The sequence below is a fragment of the Coregonus clupeaformis genome, chromosome 27 (genome assembly GCF_020615455.1).
Source record: "Coregonus clupeaformis isolate EN_2021a chromosome 27, ASM2061545v1, whole genome shotgun sequence".
Lineage (NCBI taxonomy): Eukaryota > Metazoa > Chordata > Actinopteri > Salmoniformes > Salmonidae > Coregonus > Coregonus clupeaformis.
The window spans coordinates 27,552,784-27,574,070 of record NC_059218.1 but is presented as its reverse complement, the minus strand read 5'-3'; the positions used below and the strand labels follow the sequence as shown (position 1 = coordinate 27,574,070).

At 44.4% G+C, this 21,287-nt stretch overlaps 1 protein-coding gene across 1 annotated transcript in view; it reads left to right on the top strand.

Moving 5' to 3' along the window:
• The window catches only part of LOC121541687 (BMP/retinoic acid-inducible neural-specific protein 1), a 133,991-nt gene that overhangs the window by 72,871 nt on the left and 39,833 nt on the right, over positions 1-21,287 (top strand). The window contains exon 5 of the mRNA XM_041850924.2: positions 2,395-2,500. Coding sequence (XP_041706858.1) covers positions 2,395-2,500 — 106 coding nt within the window. The remainder of the gene's footprint in view (positions 1-2,394; positions 2,501-21,287) is intronic.

Sequence of the window (21,287 nt, the reverse complement as noted above, 5' to 3'; positions counted from 1 at the left end):
TTCACTCTGCTAGGTTACCATGCATCATGCAATATGACCTTTATAGGAAGTAATTTATTCTGTGATAAGCAATGGGAGAAAAGCACCCTGTCAGCACCCATCAAGATGCCACTGTTTGATAGCCCAGGCAAGCACAGTAATCAATCTACTTTGAAACTTTATGCAGGGCTGCAGAGAGATTCGAAAAGTTCTTGTTTTGGCTTCTTGGTCAGTAACTTTACTGTAGCTTTCTGACATTTTGAAGTTTGCAGTGGTGGAGAGTTGCAGTGGTATGGCTGCTGCAAGCATACCTAACTTTAGATACTCTTAAATAATAAACGGATACAGTTATGTTGTCAATTGTGCTCATAACATAACATATTTACCATTTGGCAGGAAGGGACATACACTTCAATGTTAAGCAATGTTATTGCAAAGCTTATTGGGAGCCTGTCACTCTCAGTTTTACTCACAACAGAGTGACGTCAAGGGTAAGATATACATCTGTCTAATTTCCTGCTTGTCAACCTGCCTTCTGGCACCGAATCAAAATGAAAGACAGGAAAATGCCCACTGGGCACAGACGTCAATTCAACATCTATTCCACGTCGATTCAATGTCATTTCATTGAAATGACGTGGAAACCATGTTGATTCAACCAGTGTGTTCCCAGTGGGTGGTATCGCATTATAATGTTGGCTGAACAGGAAGGGAGAAATAGTGCCTTTAAGGACACAAACACATTTTACTTGGTGATTTGAGGATCTGATTTAACCATCACTGCATCTGCACTCTGTATCAATGTAGCTGTATATCATGTTTGTTCACCAACAAGTATTTGACTATGGACCCTATGGATCTTCGATAACCCCTATTCACGAGATTGGACTTCATGCAAGCAGCCAACGCAACCCCCTCCTTCAAGCTAAGAGTTGTCTAACTGAGCCAGAGACTGAGTGAATTTCCTTTGAGGTTAATGCCAGGAGTTTTTTCTCTTAATCTCCATTGCTGAGTAGCATCGCATCTGGCTTCTTGGAATCATGTGAAAGTACTATTGAGCATTGCCGGCCAACTCGTTATGAGAAGATAATGGGATAAGAAGGAGGAGTCACCCTTCTTTTCAAGAGCAATGTCAGACCTAAAAGCACCCTCACATTTGACTACCCTAATTATCCCATAGATGGGAGCTTGGGCCTGGAGAGAGGCGACTACTATGACTTTTATAAGGGAAGTGTTATTCTCTAGCAGAGAGTGGGACGCAGGTACCGATTGAAGAAAAAAGTCCATTAGCGTCTCGCCTCTTTTAAAAGGAAATAAAGCCTTTAAAGGTCCTTAAAATAAAATCGGTCTTAGGAGCCGGTCGTGGTACACATCACAGATGGAAAAAAAAGTTTTTTATAAAAGTGCTGTTTAGAAAGGCCTCATGAGCTGTCTTCTGCGCTTTGGCCCAATACGGTTCACTTAGCTGAGCACCGCTGAACATGCATGTGCTAGTGTGACACACACGTGGAGTTCATATATTTATGAACTATTCACACAGTCCCATTTGAAATATGAATGGCTTATCCATAGCTAAATGAATCACAGCCAGCAGTATTAATCACTGTCTTCATTTTGCTGGGCCCCAGGAAGAGTAGCTGTTGCCTTGACATAAACTGATGGGGATCCATATTAAATAGAAATACAATATGTGCTATGTTTTTAACCATGTATAAGAGATATGGTTAGTTGATGAGTGTCCCCTTCTTAGTAAAGGAAATACAGCACACCGCTTATTTACGTGGAAATATAATCATGCCTGACACAAGGGCATGAATAAAACATTCAATCCAATCCTCTAATGATACCAATGATTGCTTGATGAGTTACATGTAGCGGCAGGTAGCCTAGCGGTTAGAGTGTTGGGCCAGTAACTGAAAGGTCGTTGGTTAGAAGGTGAACGGTGACAAGGTGAAAACTCTGTCGATGTGCCCTTGAGCAAGGTACTTAACCCTAATTTGCTCCAGGGGCACCGTATTACTATGGCTGACTCTGTAAAACAACACGTTTCACTGCACCTATCTGGTGTATGTGATATGTGTAAGGGCTCGATTCAATCCGTAGTGCTGAAGACCTGCAATATAGCGTGATAGTAAAGTCAATGTTCCCGTGTTCACAGAGACTGCATTCACTGTAAATATTGCATGTCGGCTCAATTGGAAATTAACTTTACATTTAAATTGCGCTACAGCGCAGATCTTCAGCGCTATGGATTGAATCGAGTCCTAAATCTCAACTCAGGATTTCAGCTAGTCAAATTCTCATGAAGATAACTCTCTCTATGATCACCCCCTATCCTCCCTCACTCCAACACACACACTGCAGGTGTCTCTGTCCCCTACTGTTCTTCTCATCTTTGTCCTGATTCTCTTGCAGGTGACAGAGACTCGTACGGGTCCCCTGGGATGTAGCAGCTATGATAATCTGGACTCAGTGAGCTCCGTCCTCCTGCAGAGCCCTGAGAGCAAGCTCCATCTGCAAGGTAAACATCCCGCCCATATCCCTGACCATACTTCCACCATGGGAGTAGAGTCCTGCAGGGGTCTGTTTTTTTTTTGCCACACCCACCCCCCACCGGCCACATCAATTAAAAGCCCCATTCGATATCCGACATCAGGATAGATTTTTCTCCACAACCTGATCCGCCTGCAAAGAATTCTTCTGAGAGACGATCTGTGACCCGCCAAATAAAATCAATGTATTTAACTGTTTTTATGTCTCCAGAGTAGTAGGCTATTTGGCTATCACCGGATGAATTAATTTGTCTGCATGTCTATTCAACATTTGGGTAAAAGGAAACCATGCCATGAATGAAGAACGATAGGCCTATTTTATTATTTTCACAATGCAATGCGGCACATTGACTCAAATCGCTTTGAAGAAGAAAGCCTATAGCCGACATAACAAAACAATACCTTTACATTTAATATTGTTTAGATAATTAAATAGCTTAATTGAAAGTTAAATAAACAATTCCCAGAATCGAATAGGCTATAGGCTGCAAGAATAGCCTACATTTATTTAGTAGGCTATTGGCGACTCTAACTTTTACCAGCCACACAGGTTTAAAATGTATATGGCCTGTGTACTGTATGGTCTAAATGAACAAAAGCCTGAATTAATGTAATAATTAACAGATACTTAACTGAATTATCGAAACAAATACCTGCTTGCACTTTTGCAGGCTGTGTATCCATGTACTGGGTGGTTGTCCTCCTTGACTCCAAAATCCTTCCAAACCGGTGATTTCACTCGCGCGGCACCCGTTTCCACGACCATTATAACCTTTATTTTTATTTCTCCTGTTACGTTTGACCTGTTACCATTTTGATGTCACATGGACAAATTAGGAATGTTTCAGCACCGCACAAATAATGGACAGTTCCCTGCGCTCTCTCACTGCATGGCTGGTAGCCTTGACCTAGGCTATGTCTGCCTCACCGCTCACATAATGGGATTCGCATCGCAATTCAACACAACAAGCTCCTGGGTTTGTAAAAAATAAATTATCTTGATTTAAAACATTACCAACCCACAAAATAATTGTTCTGAACCACCCACCAGCTGATTTCCTTGCTGGTCAACTGCGGGCAACTGTGAGTATCCGACCCAATGCAGGACTCTACATGGGACGCTACATTGACTGGGGGGTTAAGGCCGGTGTCAATATTCCACTTTAGCCCCCAGTCCATTCACAAAATGAAATTATGTTCATACATAGAAAAAGCTTCTTAGGGACTTTCGCCTGATTTGCTTGAGCATTGAATATGAATGCATTTTGTGGAATAAACCGGAGATGGAATGGAATTTGCTCCACAATTCTGCTCTGGGGGATATTCTTCTATTCCTTTGGTCATGGATCTTCTATCCTTATGCTAATAATTTGGCCCATGAACGAATCAAACCCAACAGCCTGAGCAATCAGAATATTTTAACTTACCCACACACTTCATCCTAGACCACTCAATCAATAGGGAAGATCTTGTTATGTTTATTTCATTAACTTATTTACAGAAGTATATTTTTAGTTTGAGTATACTTAGATCACGTACTGTATTCGAGATAAACATGTTTACATTAATTGACACGCATGTATCAGCTTTGAGTGGCAACTATAAGGTTGCAAAGATAGAAAAGTAGACAAACGTAGTAATCAGCGAGTTGCTTTTGAAGGAATCGTTCATTGTCATCTCCAACTCTTCTTCTATGAAGAATCTGCTTCAACTGTATCTTAGATGTACCACAGCTCCCATTGGGACAGTGATGAAAGCCACCGTAAGAGTGGTCAAGTTTCTGAGACGAGCTATCACTTTATATTTTATGCAGTTACCTTCAGTATCAACTACACCACTGCATCTCTCCCCAAAGGAATTGTTAACTGCTCTTTGGATTCAGATAATCATTTTTTGTGATAACACTTTTATTTATGTTGCCATTCTTTTCATTGGGTGGGTTGAAAGTACAATATTTAAGTTAATATCATTTCATATCATATACAAAATGTAAATGTATAAATTGATGGTTCGGATCATGGGATGCCATGGTCATATTTTTCAATATGTTGTTCCAGTTAAAGGGTTGTTCATATTTACTTAAATCTGTAGACCATACTTTTTGAATGGCTAGCTCAGAATATGAGCTTTCCAAAAGTTTTTAATATATTATAGAGATTAGTCCTTTCAGGAGCACAGATAATTTATTTATAAATCCCATCATTGGAGGTTCGGTAGTTGGGTTTGCCAAGGGACTCCATAGGCCAGCATAGCTGACCTAACTTGTAAATATAGAAAACATGTGTTACCTGGTAATGTGTATGTGTCTTTTTCAAACAAACCATTACTGTCCATGATATCGGCAACGGTACGGATTTCACATTTCGACCATTGGGGGGATACAAAAGGCCATCCTCCAGATCGCAAGGCATTATTGTGAAATATTGTAGTCTAGGCATGCCATTTCGTTTTCCAGTTACACAGTTTTTCAATTTTGTGCCAAAAATAAATTGTATGAGCAATAATAGGACCAGAGTTACTCAGTCTGTCATAAATGCTTTCAAACGGAATCTATAGGGTTTAAAAGGGCTTCATTCCCATGCAACTGCTGTATGGCCTCTGTTGCTTTGGAGAGTAACGTTTTGTCATCCAACTGATATGTGACAGCCAGATGAACAGCCTTTATCTTGCAGGTTGATACGATTTGGTGAGAAAGAGATTCATTTTTCAAATGCTGCAATTTTATGAAGGGATGTTTTGAAAGCATTTTTTTCACATTATCCCAAATTATGTGGTTTTAAAGTGTACTACAACTGAAATATATCCTCTAAGAGCAATTATAATCTCAGAGTTAGAGTTAATTAGAGAGCTTTTGTCATCAGAGTGGTATTAATATATTCCAACCATCACCAACTCTTCAACATTGATGACACTTCAATATTCCTGAGCAGGTGACACCTCTTTACTCTTTAGAGTCTCTTCAGAGAGAATTATGATTTCATAATCATTTAATCCAGCTGGTGGTATAAACGGCTGTGAAAGAACAGTATTTCCTTGTGAGTATTTTTGTAAGTATGTTGCTCTTATATTCCTGTTAGTATTTCACTTATGTGGGAACATTGAAGCCACTGTATGCCAAAAGCAGAAGCTTTGGATATCTATGCTACAGTAGATGGCTTGACATTACCTCCAACCTTTCCTCTCATTGTTTAATGTGTGAAATCCCGCCAATTAAACCAATGCTGGTTATTTGTGCCAATTGACCCTCAGGTCCTATAAACTGCACTATAGAGTCATTTGTCTTCTCTCTTTGCTGGTGTAGTGCCTCTCCACACATCCCTGCTTGATATCATAAAATATTGAGCTGAAGCCGCGAGGTTTTATGCCCTCTGTGTATGTCATATGCCCTCTGTGTATGTCAAGGCCGTCATGCAGATGACAAGAGAATACACTGACAGCCTGATCTTAGAAGTGTTTACTACTCTCAGCATACAAGGAGATATTAGATGACATTTGCACTGTGCAGCAGTCATTTCGTGGTGGTGGTGGTGGTGGTGGTGGTGTGTGTGTGTGTGGGTGTAATTCAAAGTGGAACTGACAGCGTTTTAACTACTTTGCAGATATGAAACAAACAGACAATGATATTATCAGTCAAAAATAAAAAATTCCCAGTTTATGCTACAAAACCAACTTCATAAGAGGGTTTAAAAATAGGTTATATTTTACTCAACATTTCATGACATACACTAAGGCATTGTTGGCAGAATAGATGGATGCAGTTCAATGCATGATTAATATAATTCACCAATACATTTCTTGGTAGACCAATAAATATTGCTATCAGGTTGTAAGTCACTGCTGGCCTGGTACATTGTTTGCTGCCTCCATTCGGGATGCACTGTTTCAGTTTCAGTGACTCAATATTTTGGACAAAAACGGACAAATGTAACTAAGGCTGGGAATGTCAATAATGTCAATCAAACTAGCAAGGGCAATGATCACAAGTCAGTCATAACGCGGCTAATATGTGACTCGTTTCAAGAAACTAGGCATATGTCAAGCGTCAATACTTCACAAAACAATGTGTTTTTATGGGGCAAAAATGCCTTCTGGAACATGTGAACTTTCATGTGCCTTAATAACACACTTGTATGCCATCTGTAAATATGAATAAAATTGTTAAATTACGAGCCAGGTTGGTTTAGCCACGGAAAAAGACAGGAACCTTCCCTCTAGCCATGATCGGCTGAGATAATGGGTGGGCTGGACATGCCATTTCTAACGCTGCTTTTAAAAAATATATCACGTAGTAGAACTGCAAAAGTGTTGCTCTCCTCTTTCTGGAGGACCGAGTTTTGAAATCAGTGGAATTAGAGTATGATAGCTAAGGAGATGGAGAAAATTCTGGCGTTTGATTGCAAATATGCAGACGGAGTTGAAAAGAGAACACACAGAAGGCTGTTGTATAAAACACCTGTCTCCGTATTACATCTTCAAACTAAGGGCAACCATGGCCTCCGTGACAGAGAGGGAGAAGCGTCCATCCATGTATACGGGTAAGATAGTCTAGTTAGCTACATTTTCAAATATTACACTTTTCTAATTTGTCAGGAAGTTGTTTTCATTTCAAGTTAAAGTGTACTGTTAGCTAGCTAGCTAACGTTAGCTGGCTGGCTTGCTAGCAAACGTTACGTGTATGATCTGTGTAGTAATATTATTTGTATCTCAGAGCCATTTGCATTGCTAGTTATAGCCTTATGCAGGGTAGTAACCTTATGAGTTGGGATTATGGTTCATTGCACAGTTGCAGTCACCAATGCTCTGGAAAACATAAAAACAGCCTAACCAGCTCTGCTAGGGCAAGTAAAATTGTCAGAGTGAGCTGTTCCCTCATTTGTGTCTAGCAAGCTAGCCAACGTTAGCCAGTTAGCTTGGGTGCTTGACTGCTGCTGTTAGGTCAGAACTCTCGGATCAACCCTACTCCTCGGCCAGAGCATCCAGTGTGCGCTCTGAAGGCTCCGAGAGTGAAACGCTCTAAATTTACAAACTGACAATCTGACAACACTCTGAGTTTATGAACGCCCAGAGCGCACTCTGAGCACACTCTGACACTCCAGATTGAATTTACGAATACACCCGTAGTATAAACCAGCCTTTAGTCTTGAAGTCTTTGGTTGTTTAGTACATGGCCTCAAATGTGAATCCTTAAAGAGATGGGTCGGGCTAAGGCTTAAGAATTTATGAAAACGTGAAAATGACAATATATGACCGACCGCCTCGATTTGGTCTTATGTAGCAAAATTTGAAATTGTGTTTTTTACATTGGATTAAATTAGAGACTCAGAGCTAGAAAAGGGTATATCATACACTGCAGTTGAGGAACAACGGGAAAGTAATTCTGCTTTGAAAGTTGATAAACTTGTAACCTCACTTTTGAGAAAATAGCCCTTGAACATTTTAGTACATCTAGTGGAGAGCTCTTCCTTGTCTACACCCATTCAGCATCGTTCACACCCTCTTAAACCTTAGGCCCACCCATCACTTTAAGGATTCAGATGTGAGGCCATATGGTAAACACACACTTATCAAATAAATTATATGTTTATTTGTCACATGCACAGGATACAGAAGGTGTAAATGGTACAGTGAAGTGGTTGCTTGCAAAGTAGCAATATCAAAAACAGAAAGTTTCCAGATGAAAATATTTTATCAATATTTTATCATTTTTAGATGATGCTTACCCGACACACTTGTCTAAATTGATGGGTCATGTGAAGGAAATGCTATAACCACCCCCCAGCCACATCTAGCTAAATTGATGGGTCACTATTGTCTAGACATATACACGTTCATGAAATACAATAGATGGCCATAATCACCCCCAGACACACCTGGCTAATTTGATGGGTCATGTAATAATCCAGCCAAAGTGGAGTCTTTTGTTTAGACATGCAACTAGCTAGGTAGGTAGCTAGCTAAACAATGAACCGGCATAATCCCAACTCAGTATGAAAATGTATGCACTCACTAACTGTAAGTCACTCTGGATAAGAGCGTTTGCTAAATGACTAAAATGTAAATGTCATACTACTACCAATACAAACATTTTCATAGCTGTAGTATGAATCTTCAGGTAGCTAAAGCTAACAAACTAGGTCAATGTTAGCTAGCTAACATTAGGCTATAACTAGCAATGCAAATAGGATTTATGATTCGAATAATATTACTACACAGATCATACACGTAACGTTAGCTAGCGAGCCATCAAGCTAACGTATGCTAGCTAACTAACAGTACGCTTTAACTTGCAATAAAAACGACTTTCTGACTAAATTAGAAACGTATATCTGAAAATATAACTAGACTCTTACCCGTATACATGGATGAACGCTTCACGGCAGACTGGAACCATTTAACTCTGTTTTGTTTGTAACTACATCTTGTTTGGCCAGTGTTGTGTCAAGTCACTCCGGTTCACACTGACCGTGACGTGTGCAGAAAGTAGCCCATCACTTTTTCCAACTGATCTGTCGATAGTGCCTGCTAAATTCAGGGCATCAATGTTGTTGAGAAAAGTAGCAAAACTGTTGTAGTTCTCGATGGTTAACGTTATATCTTTCAAAAACGGCATGGTAGAAAGGACTGTCAACACATACTGAACAGCTCGCGTTATAGACAGAAGCATGCTACATGGCAGACCAATCCAAACTCATCTCCCAGCCTGTCCAGCCCATCCATTATCTCAGCCAATCACGGCTAGCGGGAAGGTCCCTTTCTTTTTCTTTGGCTAAACCAACTAGGCTAGGTTTGGATGGAATACAAGCTTGTTATTGAGGCACATGAAAGTTCACATGTTCCAGAAGGCATTTCTGACAAAAAACGAATTTTTATAAAAAATCAATGTTAACATTCAAATGCCGCTCCTGTGATGTAGTGATGTGCGACATACGCCTAGTTTCCTGAAACTAGTTACATGCACTCCTGGTCAAAAGTTTTAGAACACCTACTCATTCAAGGGTTTTTCTTTATTTTTACTATTTTCTACATTGTAGAATGATAGTGAAGACATCAAAACTATGAAATAACATATGGAATCATGTAGTAACCAAAAAAGTGTTAAACAAATCAAAATATATTTTATATTTGAGATTCTTCAAATAGTCACCCTTTGCCTTGATGACAGCTTTGCACAATCTCGGCATTCTCTCAACCAGCTTCACCTGGAATGCTTTTCCAACAGTCTTGAAGGAGTTCCCACATATGCTGAACACTGAACACACTGCTTTTCCTTCACTCTGCAGTCCGACTCACCCAAACCATCTCAATTTGGTTGAGGTCAGGGGATTGTGGAGGCCAGGTCAAATGATGCAGCACTCCATCACACTCCTTCTTGGTAAAATAGCCCTTAGACAGCCTGGAGGTGTGTTGGGTCATTCTCCTGTTGAAAAACAAATGATAGTCCCACTAAGTGCAAACCAGATAGGATGGTGTATCGCTACAGAATGCTGTGGTAGCCATGCTGGTTAAGTGTGCCTTGAATTCTAAATAGATCACCGACAGTGTCACCAGCAAAGCACCCCCACACCATAACACCTCCTCCTCCATGCTTTACGGTGGGAACTACACATGCAGAGATCATCCGTTCACCCAAAGACACGGCGGTTGGAACCAAAAATCTAAAATTTGGACTCCAGACCAAAGGACAGATTTACACCGGTCTAATGTCCATTGCTCGTGTTTCTTGGCCCAAGCAAGTCTCTTCTTCTCATTGGTGTCATTTAGTAGGGGTTTCTTTGCAGCAATTCGACCATAAAGGCCTGATTCACACAGTCTCCTCTGAACAGTTGATGTTGAGATGTTTCTGTTACTTGAACTCTGTGAAGCATTTATTTAGGCTGCAATTTCTGAGGCTGGTAACTCTAATGAACTTATCCTCTGCAGCAGAGGTAACTCTGGGTCTTCCATTCCTGTGGCGGTGCTCATGAGAGCCAGTTTCATCAAAGCGCTTGATGGTTTTTGCGACAGCACTTCAAGAAACTTTCAAAGTTCTTGAAATGTTCCGTATTGACTGACTTTCATGTGTTAAAGTAATAATGGACTGTTGTTTCTCTTTGCTTATTTGAGCTATTCTTGCCATAATATGGACTTGGTCTTTTATCAAATAGGGATATCTTCTGTATACCCCCCCTACCTTGTCACAACACAGCTGATTGGCTCAAACGCATTATGAAGTAAATCAAATACACAAATTAACTTTTAAGAAGGCACACCTGTTAATTGAAATGCATTCCAGGTAACTACCTCATGAAGCTGGTTGAGAGAATGCCAAGAGTGTGCAAAGCTGTCATCATGGCAAAGGGTGGCTATTTGAAGAATCTAAAATCTAAAATATATTTTGATTTGTTTAACACTTTTTTGGTTACTACATGATTCCATATGTGTTATTTCATCGTTTTGATGTCTTCACTATTATTCTACAATGTAGAAAATAGTAAAAATTAAGAAAAACCGTTGAATGAGTAGATGTTCTAAAACTTTTGACCGGTAGTGTATTTAAGTGCTCGCTTGTCAGAAAAAAAGTGTAATATTCTTCCTGAGGGTGTATATGAACAGATTTTAATACGATTTCATGTTGCTAAAATGCTGTCAGTTCCACTTGAAGTGAGTTTCAGCGTGCATAGATTGCATAACACCAGTGGTGAAATGATAGAGATGGTGAGATGATTTTTTCAATCTCACAGAAAGGGCCACCTCTGTCCTGTAGCATCATTCTAGCCAGACAGCATTCACTTTATTTACAAGTGGATTACGAAAGGTCACTTTGAGGAAGTTGAAGGAATTGTTGTTTGCCATTAACAAAATGGACTTCACATTTTTCTCTCTGTTCCACAGATTATACTGCAGACAATAAAGTTGATGAAGGCTGCACGGTGGAAAAAATAGAACAGTTATATGATTAGTAAAATACATAATTAAAGGGAGGGATGAAGAGTTACAACGACACTCATTTCAATGACATTATTTTCATCCAGGGGCACTCAAAAATATATAGTTCTGTAGAGCAGGCTGCTGACTGCAGGATGTTAGGATAATTGGGGACCTGTGTTTAGCAGTTTGGAACATACTCTTCATTCTCCTCCTCATCCAATTTGTAAAAAAAATAGTTTGGCCAATACTCAGAATTCTCTCCAAAAAAGCAACTCTGATGGCCACCCGTAGCTTGCACAAGGCTTGTTATTGATTTAATGCCCTAATGAAGTCTTGGGAGTATCCAGAGAAAATGTGTGTATCTCCACAATAGCAATATCTTCTGTCTCTTCTGGTTATCTGAATCACCCGCGGCCACCATTAACCACTGATATTCATCATATAATTACCAAAGATAACTAGGGAGTTCAATCAAACTATTCCTGGGGGTGAAAATAGTTGGGTTTACATCTTCTTCCAGAGAGACATCAGGGACTGTAACATACTCTGTTTCACAGAAGCATGGCTCTCTCCGTATGTACTGTCCCTGTCCATACAGCCAGTTGGGTTGTCAGTACATCGCGCAGACAGAAATGAAGAACTCTCCGGGAAAAAGAAAGGCAGAGGTGTATGTTTCATGATTAACTACTCATGGTGTGATTGTGGTAACATACAGGAACTCAACTCCTTTTGTTCACCCGACCTAGAATACCTCACAATCAAATGCCGACCACATTACCTCCCAAGAGAATTATCTTTGGTCATCATCTCAGCCGTGTATATTCCCCCTCAATCCGATAACACAACGGCTCTCAAGGAACTACACTGGACTTTGTGCAAACTGGAATCCGCATATCCTGAGGCCGCATTTATTGTAGCTGGGGACTTCAATAAAACAAATCTGAGGAAAACACCACCAAAGTTTTATCAACACATTGCCTGCGCTACTTGTGCATCAAAAACTCTCGACCATTGCTACTTTCCCTTCCGGGATGGCTACAAGGCCCTCCCCCGCCCTCCCTTCGGTAAATCAGATCACGCCTCTATTCTTCTCCTCCCTTCCTATAGGCAGAAAGTCAAACAGGATGTACTCGTGGTAAGGACTGTTCAATGCTGGTCTGACCAATCGGAAATCATTCTTCAAGATTGATTTGATCACACGGACTGAGATATTTTCCTCTGAGAATAGCATTGACTAATACACTGACAAGGTGACTGAGATCATCAGGAAGTGTATAGGGGATGTTGTTCCCACTGTGACGATTAAAACCAATCCAAACCAAAATCCGTGGATAGATGGCAGCATTCGGTCAAACTGAAACAGTGAACCACCGCATTTAACCATGGAAAGGTGACTGGGAATATGGTTGAGTGCAAACAGTCCAGTTATGCCCTCCATAAGGCAAAAAACAGGCAAGATATCAGTACAAAGATGAAGTGGAGTCACAATTCAATGGCTCGGACACAAGATGTATGTGGCAGGGACTCCAGACAATCACGGATTATAAAGGGAAAACCAGCCACGTTGCGAATACCGACATCTTGCTCCAGGACAAGCTAAACAACTTATTTCCCTGCTTCAAGAAAAAAACTGAGGACTGGGAGCTTTCGTTCACCATGGCCGATGTGAGTAAGACGTTTAAGCATATTAACCCTCGCAAGGCTGCTGACCCAGACGGCATCACTAGCCACGTCCTCATAGCATGTGCACACCAGCTCGCTGGAGTGTTAATGGAAATATTCAATCTCTTCCTATCCCAGTCTGTTGTCCCCAATTGCTTCAAGATGTCCACCCTTTTTCCTGTACCAAATAAAGCTAACTGAATTAAAAGACTATCGCCCCGTAGCACTCACTTCTGTCATCATGAAGTGCTTTGAGAGTCTAGTTAAGGGTCATATAACCTCCACCTTACCCGACACCCTAGACCCACTGCAATTTGCCTACCGCCCCAATAGATCCACGGATTACGCAATCGCCATCGCACTGCACACTGCCCTATCCCATCTGAACAAGAGGAATACCTATGTAAGACTGCTGTTCATTGACTACAGCTCAGTCTTCAACACCATAGTACCCTCCAAGCTCATCATTAAGCTTGGGGCCTTGTGTCTGAACCCTGCCCTGTGCAACTGGGTCCTGGACTTCCGGACGGGCTGCCCCCAGGTGGTGAAGGTAGGCAACAACACCTCCACTATGCTGATCCTCAACACTGGCCCCCTCCTCAACATGTGTTCAGCCCGCTCCTGTTCTACCCGTTCACCCATGACTGCGAAGGTGCTGATCGTGGACTTAAGGAGACAGGGAACACGCCCCCACCCACATTGACGGGGCCGCAGTGGAGAAGGTGAAAAGCTTCAAGTTCCTCGGCATACACATCACTGACAATCTGAAATGGTCCACCCACACAGACAGTGTGGTGAAGAAGGCGCAACAGCGCCTCTTCAACCTCAGGAGGCTGAATAAATTCAACTTGCCCCCTAAGACCCTCACAAAACTTCTACAGATGCACCATTGAGATCATCCAGTCTGGCTGTATCACCGCTTGGTACGGCAACTGCACCATCTGACAACTGCAGGGCTCTCTAGAGGGTGGTGCGGTCTGGCCAACGAATCACCAGGGGCACACTGCCTGCCCTCCAGGACATCTACAGTACCTGGTGTCACATGAAGGCCAAGAAGATCATCAAGGACCTCAGCCACCTGAACCACGGCCTGTTCACCCCTCCACCATCCAGAAGGCAAGGTCAGTACAGGTGCATCAAAGATGGGACCGAGAGACTGAAAAACAGCTTCTATCTCCAGGCCATCAGACTGTTAAATAGTCACCACTAGCCTGCTTCTGCCCAGTACCGTGCCCTGAACTTTAGTCACCACTAGTTGGCTACAACCCAGTTACCCAACCCTGCATCTTAGAGACTGCTGCCCTATGTAAGTAGTCATGGAACACTGGTCACTTTAATAATGTTTACATACTGTTTTACCCACTTCATATGTATATACTGTATTCTAATCAATGCCTATCATATTTAACTATTGCTGTACTATTCTATTCTACGTATTCGACAGATATACTACATATTCTATCCATATCCTGTCCATAATTTCTATACATCCCATCAAATACGCTAAACAAAAATATGAACGCAACATGCAACAATTTCAAAGATTTCACTGAGTTACAGTTCATATAAGGAAATCAGTCAATTGAAATCAATTCATTAGGCCCTAATCTATGGATTTCACATGACTGGGAATACAGGTCACATATACCTTTTAAAAAAAGGGGGCATGGATCAGAAAACCAGTCAGTATCTGGTGTGACCACCATTTGGCTCCATCACATAGAGCGTTGTGGCAAATTGTCTTTGTCCTCAGTCAAACACAAAGTATTTCAGAGTTTTTGTAGAATTAAGATAGACTTTATTACACAAGCAATAGAGCCGAGGTGGTCTGCAGAGCATCTGATTTTCCACCTCCCAGCTCTCAGTTTATATAGTCATTTCACATACATTTTAGCTTAACCCCTCCCTCTTTGGTTCCACCACCACTGTCTCCAGTTTTCCCCCTGCCCACTTCCTTAATTTATGATAGTGGCGAAATCTGACTTCTCCTCCTTCTATGTATTCAATTTGGAAACAATGATGGTGTGACCAATCAAGCTTTGTCATGCACAAATAACAGCCTTGTCATGTAAAAATAATAATGTTCAGTTTGAACTTTGTTCAACTTTGCTCACCCTGGCTTGACCTGGAGATTGATTGTGGACATGGCAGGTCCACAATCAATCTCTCAAACATACCCAAGCCTAACCCCTCTGTCCCACCCCATCAAGCTGTAATTTAATCAGGAAGACACTCAAGGAGAGACAATGGGTTCAGCCTGGTTTCAGTCACTGATAAGAGAACTGTAGAATTTGACCCGAAGACAAGTCAGATGCTTATGTCATCACACACACTTAAACCCAGTGAGAGGAACCAATGAAGTTCTTGCCTAGCAACAATGTAAAAATCTACATCAAGAGTTGATCAGGCTGTTGGTTGTGGCCTGTGGAATGTTGTCCCACTTCTCTTCAATGGCTGTGCAAAGTTGCTGGATATTGGTGGGAACTGGAACACTCTGTCATACACGTCGATCCAGAGCATCAATAGGTGACATGTCTGGTGAGTATGCAGGCCATGGAAGAACTGGGACATTTTCAGCTTCCAGGAATTGTGTACAGATCCTTGAGACATGGGGCAGTGTATTATCATGCTGAAACATGAGGTGATGGCGGCGGATGAGTGGCACGACAATGGGCATCAGGATTTCTTCACAGTATTGCTGTGCGTTCAAATTGCCATCGATAAAATGCTATTTGGTTAATTGTCCTTAGCTAATGCCTGCCCATACCATAACCACACCACCATCATGGGGCACTCTGTTCACAACGTTGACATCAGCAAACGCTCGCCCACACAACACCATACACGCTGTCTGCCATCTGCCCGGTACAGATTCATCCATGAAGAGCACACTTCTCCGGCGTGCCAGCAGCCATTGGTGGTGAGCGTTTGCCCACTGAAGTCAGTTACTACGCCGAACTGCAGTCAGGTCAAGACCCTGGTGAGGATAACGAGCACGCAGATGAGCTTCCCTGAGATAGTTTCTGACAGAAATTATTTGGTTGTGCAAACCCACAGTTTCATCAGCTGTCCGGGTGACTGGTCTCAGACGATCCCGCAGGTGAAGAAGCCGGATGTGGAGGTCCTGGACTGGCATGGTTACACGTGGTCTGCGGTTGTGAGGCCAGTTGGACGTACTGCCAAATTCTCTAAAACATTTCTAAATAAATCACCAACAACGTCAACAGCAAAGCACCCCCACACCATAACACCTCCTCCTCCATGCTTTACGGTGGGAGATACACATGCGGAGATCATCCGTTCACCCACACCTCGTCTCATAAAGTCACGGCGGTTGGAACCAAAAATCTCCAGACCAAAGGACAAATTTACACCGGTCTAATGTCCATTGCTTGTGTTTCTTGGCTCAAGCAGGTCTCTTTTTATTATTGGTGTCTTTAGTAGTGGTTTCTTTGCAGCAATTCGACCAAGAAGGCCTGATTAACACAGTCTCCTCTGAACAGTTGATGTTGAGATGTGTCTGTGACTTGAACTCTGTGAAGCATTTATTTGGGCTACAATTTCTGAGGCTGGTAACTCTTGATATGAACTTATCCTCTGCAGCAGAGGTAACTCTGGGACTTCCATTCCTGTGGAGGTCCTCATGAGTGTCACGCCCTGGCTCTGGGGACACTGTTATGTTGAGCCAGGGTGTGTAATTCTATGTTTGTATTTCTATGTTGGCCTGAGTGACTCCCAATCAGAGGCAACGAGTGTCAGCTGGTTGTCTCTGATTGGGAGCCATATTTAACTGTCTGTCTTTCACTTTGTGTGTGTGGTTTCTTGTTCTTATTTGGTTTGTTTATGTAACCAGAGACATCACGTTTTCGGCTGTTGTTTTGATCGTGTGATCATTTATTAAATATAAATATGTTCACCTTCAACGCTGCGCATTGGTCCTCCTCCTTAGACGATCGTGACAGAAGAAACCACCAAAACTGGACCAAGCAGCGTGTCCAGGAGCCATCGCCTGGGGAATCGCTTGCAGATCTCCGTGGCAACCTCGACTGGGTCCAGCCTTGTAAAGAGCAGAGTGGATGGACTTGGGAACAGTTGAGGAAGAGCTTCGACTGGGTCAAGCCCATTGAGGAGCTGAATAGCGGGAGTTGGAGACAGAAGAGCGAGAGTTGGGCGAGAACGATAGAGGCCTGGCCCACGGGGAGGAGAGACCCCCAGAAAATGTTTAGGGGGGGGCTCACGACGTCGGGGCAGCAGGAGGCCGCGATAGAGCGGTCCAGCGGGTTGGCAGAGGAGGCCGCCAGGTTACGGGGGCCACTGGTCGAAGAGGGGATGGAAGGTGGAGAGGCACGGCGAGAGGTACTGGGGTGTGTTACCAGTCCGGTCCGGCCCGTTCCAGATCCCGATGTAGGGCCAGTGGTGTGTGTCCCCAGTACGGTCCGGTCTGTTCCTGCTCCCCGCACCAAGTCAGTGGTGCGCTTCGTCAGCCCGGCTCGGCCCGTTCCTGCTCCCCGCACCAAGTCAGTGGTGCGCTTCGTCAGCCCGGCTCGGCCCATTCCTGCTCCCCGCACCAAGTCTGTGGTGCGTTTCGTCAGCCCTGTCCGGCCCGTTCCTGCTCTCCGCACCAAGTCTGTGGTGCGCGTCGCCAGCCCAGTCCGGCCCATTCCTGCTCCCCGCACCAAGTCTGTGGTGCGTTTCGTCAGCCCGGCTCGGCCCGTTCCTGCTCCCAGCACCAAGTCTACGGTGCGTGTCGCCAGCTCGGCCCGGCCTGCTCCCCGCACCAAGCCAGTGGTGTGCGTCGTCAGTCCAGCACGGCCCGTGCCTGTTCCCCACACCAAGCCAGTGGTGTGCGTCGTCGGTCCGGCACGGCCCGTGCCTGTTCCACTGGTGCCTGGTCCGGCACCTGTCAGATGCGTTACGCCGGAGCTAGAGCAATCCGCTCCATCAGTGTGCAGTCCAGCTCCGGCCATTGGGGCCAGACCGGACCAGGGGTACTTTGGGGGGGTTGGAGAGGGAGTGGGGATCAGGCCCGAGCCGGATCCGCCGCCAAGGCGGAGTGCCCACCCGGTCCCTCCCCTGTGGTATGTAGTTGGCGCGGTCGGAGTCCGCGCCTTTAGGGGGTACTGTCACGCCCTGGCTCTGGGGACACTGTTATGTTGAGCCAGGGTGTGTAATTCTATGTTTGTATTTCTATGTTGGCCTGAGTGACTCCCAATCAGAGGCAACGAGTGTCAGCTGGTTGTCTCTGATTGGGAGCCATATTTAACTGTCTGTCTTTCACTTTGTGTTTGTGGTTTCTTGTTCTTATTTGGTTTGTTTATGTAACCAGAGACATCACGTTTTCGGCTGTTGTTTTGATCGTGTGATCATTTATTAAATATAAATATGTTCACCTTCAACGCTGCGCATTGGTCCTCCTCCTTAGACGATCGTGACAGAAGAAACCACCAAAACTGGACCAAGCAGCGTGTCCAGGAGCCATCGCCTGGGGAATCGCTTGCAGATCTCCGTGGCAACCTCGACTGGGTCCAGCCTTGTAAAGAGCAGAGTGGATGGACTTGGGAACAGTTGAGGAATTGCTTCGACTGGGTCAAGCCCATTGAGGAGCTGAATAGCGGGAGTTGGAGACAGAAGAGCGAGAGTTGGGCGAGAACGATAGAGGCCTGGCCCACGGGGAGGAGAGACCCCCAGAAAATGTTTAGGGGGGGGCTCACGACGTCGGGGCAGCAGGAGGCCGCGATAGAGCGGTCCAGCGGGTTGGCAGAGGAGGCCGCCAGGTTACGGGGGCCACTGGTCGAAGAGGGGATGGAAGGTGGAGAGGCACGGCGAGAGGTACTGGGGTGTGTTACCAGTCCGGTCCGGCCCGTTCCAGATCCCGATGTAGGGCCAGTGGTGTGTGTCCCCAGTACGGTCCGGTCTGTTCCTGCTCCCCGCACCAAGTCAGTGGTGCGCTCGTCAGCCCGGCTCGGCCCGTTCCTGCTCCCCGCACCAAGTCAGTGGTGCGCTCGTCAGCCCGGCTCGGCCCATTCCTGCTCCCCGCACCAAGTCTGTGGTGCGTTTCGTCAGCCCTGTCCGGCCCGTTCCTGCTCTCCGCACCAAGTCTGTGGTGCGCGCGCCAGCCCAGTCCGGCCCATTCCTGCTCCCCGCACCAAGTCTGTGGTGCGTTTCGTCAGCCCGGCTCGGCCCGTTCCTGCTCCCAGCACCAAGTCTACGGTGCGTGTCGCCAGCTCGGCCCGGCCTGCTCCCCGCACCAAGCCAGTGGTGTGCGTCGTCAGTCCAGCACGGCCCGTGCCTGTTCCCCACACCAAGCCAGTGGTGTGCGTCGTCGGTCCGGCACGGCCCGTGCCTGTTCCACTGGTGCCTGGTCCGGCACCTGTCAGATGCGTTACGCCGGAGCTAGAGCAATCCGCTCCATCAGTGTGCAGTCCAGCTCCGGCCATTGGGGCCAGACCGGACCAGGGGTACTTTGGGGGGTTGGAGAGGGAGTGGGGATCAGGCCCGGAGCCGGATCCGCCGCCAAGGCGGAGTGCCCACCCGGTCCCTCCCCTGTGGTATTTAGTTGGCGCGGTCGGAGTCCGCGCCTTTAGGGGGGGTACTGTCACGCCCTGGCTCTGGGGACACTGTTATGTTGAGCCAGGGTGTGTAATTCTATGTTTGTATTTCTATGTTGGCCTGAGTGACTCCCAATCAGAGGCAACGAGTGTCAGCTGGTTGTCTCTGATTGGGAGCCATATTTAACTGTCTGTCTTTCACTTTGTGTTTGTGGTTTCTTGTTCTTATTTGGTTTGTTTATGTAACCAGAGACATCACGTTTTCGGCTGTTGTTTTGATCGTGTGATCATTTATTAAATATAAATATGTTCACCTTCAACGCTGCGCATTGGTCCTCCTCCTTAGACGATCGTGACAATGAGAGCCAGTTTCATCATAACTCTTGATGGTTTTTGTGACTGCACTTGAAGAAACTTTCACCAGTCAGGCGATTATGGTAGAGTGGCCAGACGGAAGCCACTCTTCAGTAAAAGGCACATGACAGCCCACTTGGAGTTTGCCAAAAGTCACCTAAAGACTCTCAGACCATGAGAAACAAGATTCTTTGGTCTGATGAAACCAAGATTGAACACTTTGCCACCATCCCTACGGTGAAGCATGGTGGTGGCAGTATCATGCTGTGGGGATGTTTTTCAGCGGCAGTGATTGGGAGACTAGTCACGTTTGAGGCAAAGATGAACAGAGCAATGTCAGACAGATCCTTGATGATCCAGAGCGCTCAGGACCTCAGACTGGGGTGAAGGTTCACCTTCCATCAGGACAACGACCTTAAGCACAAATCCAAGACAACGCAGGGGTGGCTTCGGGACAAGTCTCTGAATGTCCTTGAGTGGTCCAGCCAGAGCCCGGACTTGAACCCGATCAAACATCTCTGGAGAGACCTGAAAATAGCTGTGCAGCGACGTTCCCCATCCAACTTGACAGAGCTTGAGAGGATCTGCAGAGAAGAATGGGAGAAACTCCCCAAATACAGATGTGTCAAGCTTGTAACGTCAAACCCAAGAAGACTCGATGCTGTAATTGCTACCAAAGGTGGTTCAACAATGTACTGAGTAAAGGGTCTGAATATTTATGTAAATCTGATATGTCCAAGATTTCGCTACACCTGCAATAACATCTGCTAAATATGTGTATGCGACCAATAACATTTTATTTTATTTTATTTTGATTTGACATTTTTCAGACAGTCTTGTTCTGGGTACGTTTAATTAACACTTTCCATGTGTTTCATTCTCAAATGCCCTTTGACCTTTTAGACAATTATAGAAAGAACAAAAGTGATGACATTTAAAGTGTGAAGAGATCACATCTGGCCACAGTATGATATCACCCACCGTGCTAACTAAATTAGTTTTTAAAGGTACAATACAGTGTGTAAGATGTCCTGCTTTTCAATGATCATGTCTGTTAATGATATCTTGATATTAGAATATATAGCTACATATTTTGAATACAATGTGTAATAAACAGTTTATCCTGGCCAGGTCAATTGACCAGGAAATATAGCCTATCGTGCATGGAGTTTTTCCTAATCAGAAAAAACAGCTAGCCAAAGTCCCATACTCAGTACTGTACACTAGTTGGCTGTTTACACTGTTTGTGTGAAGAGATTTCAGATGAAGACCCATCATCTGGACC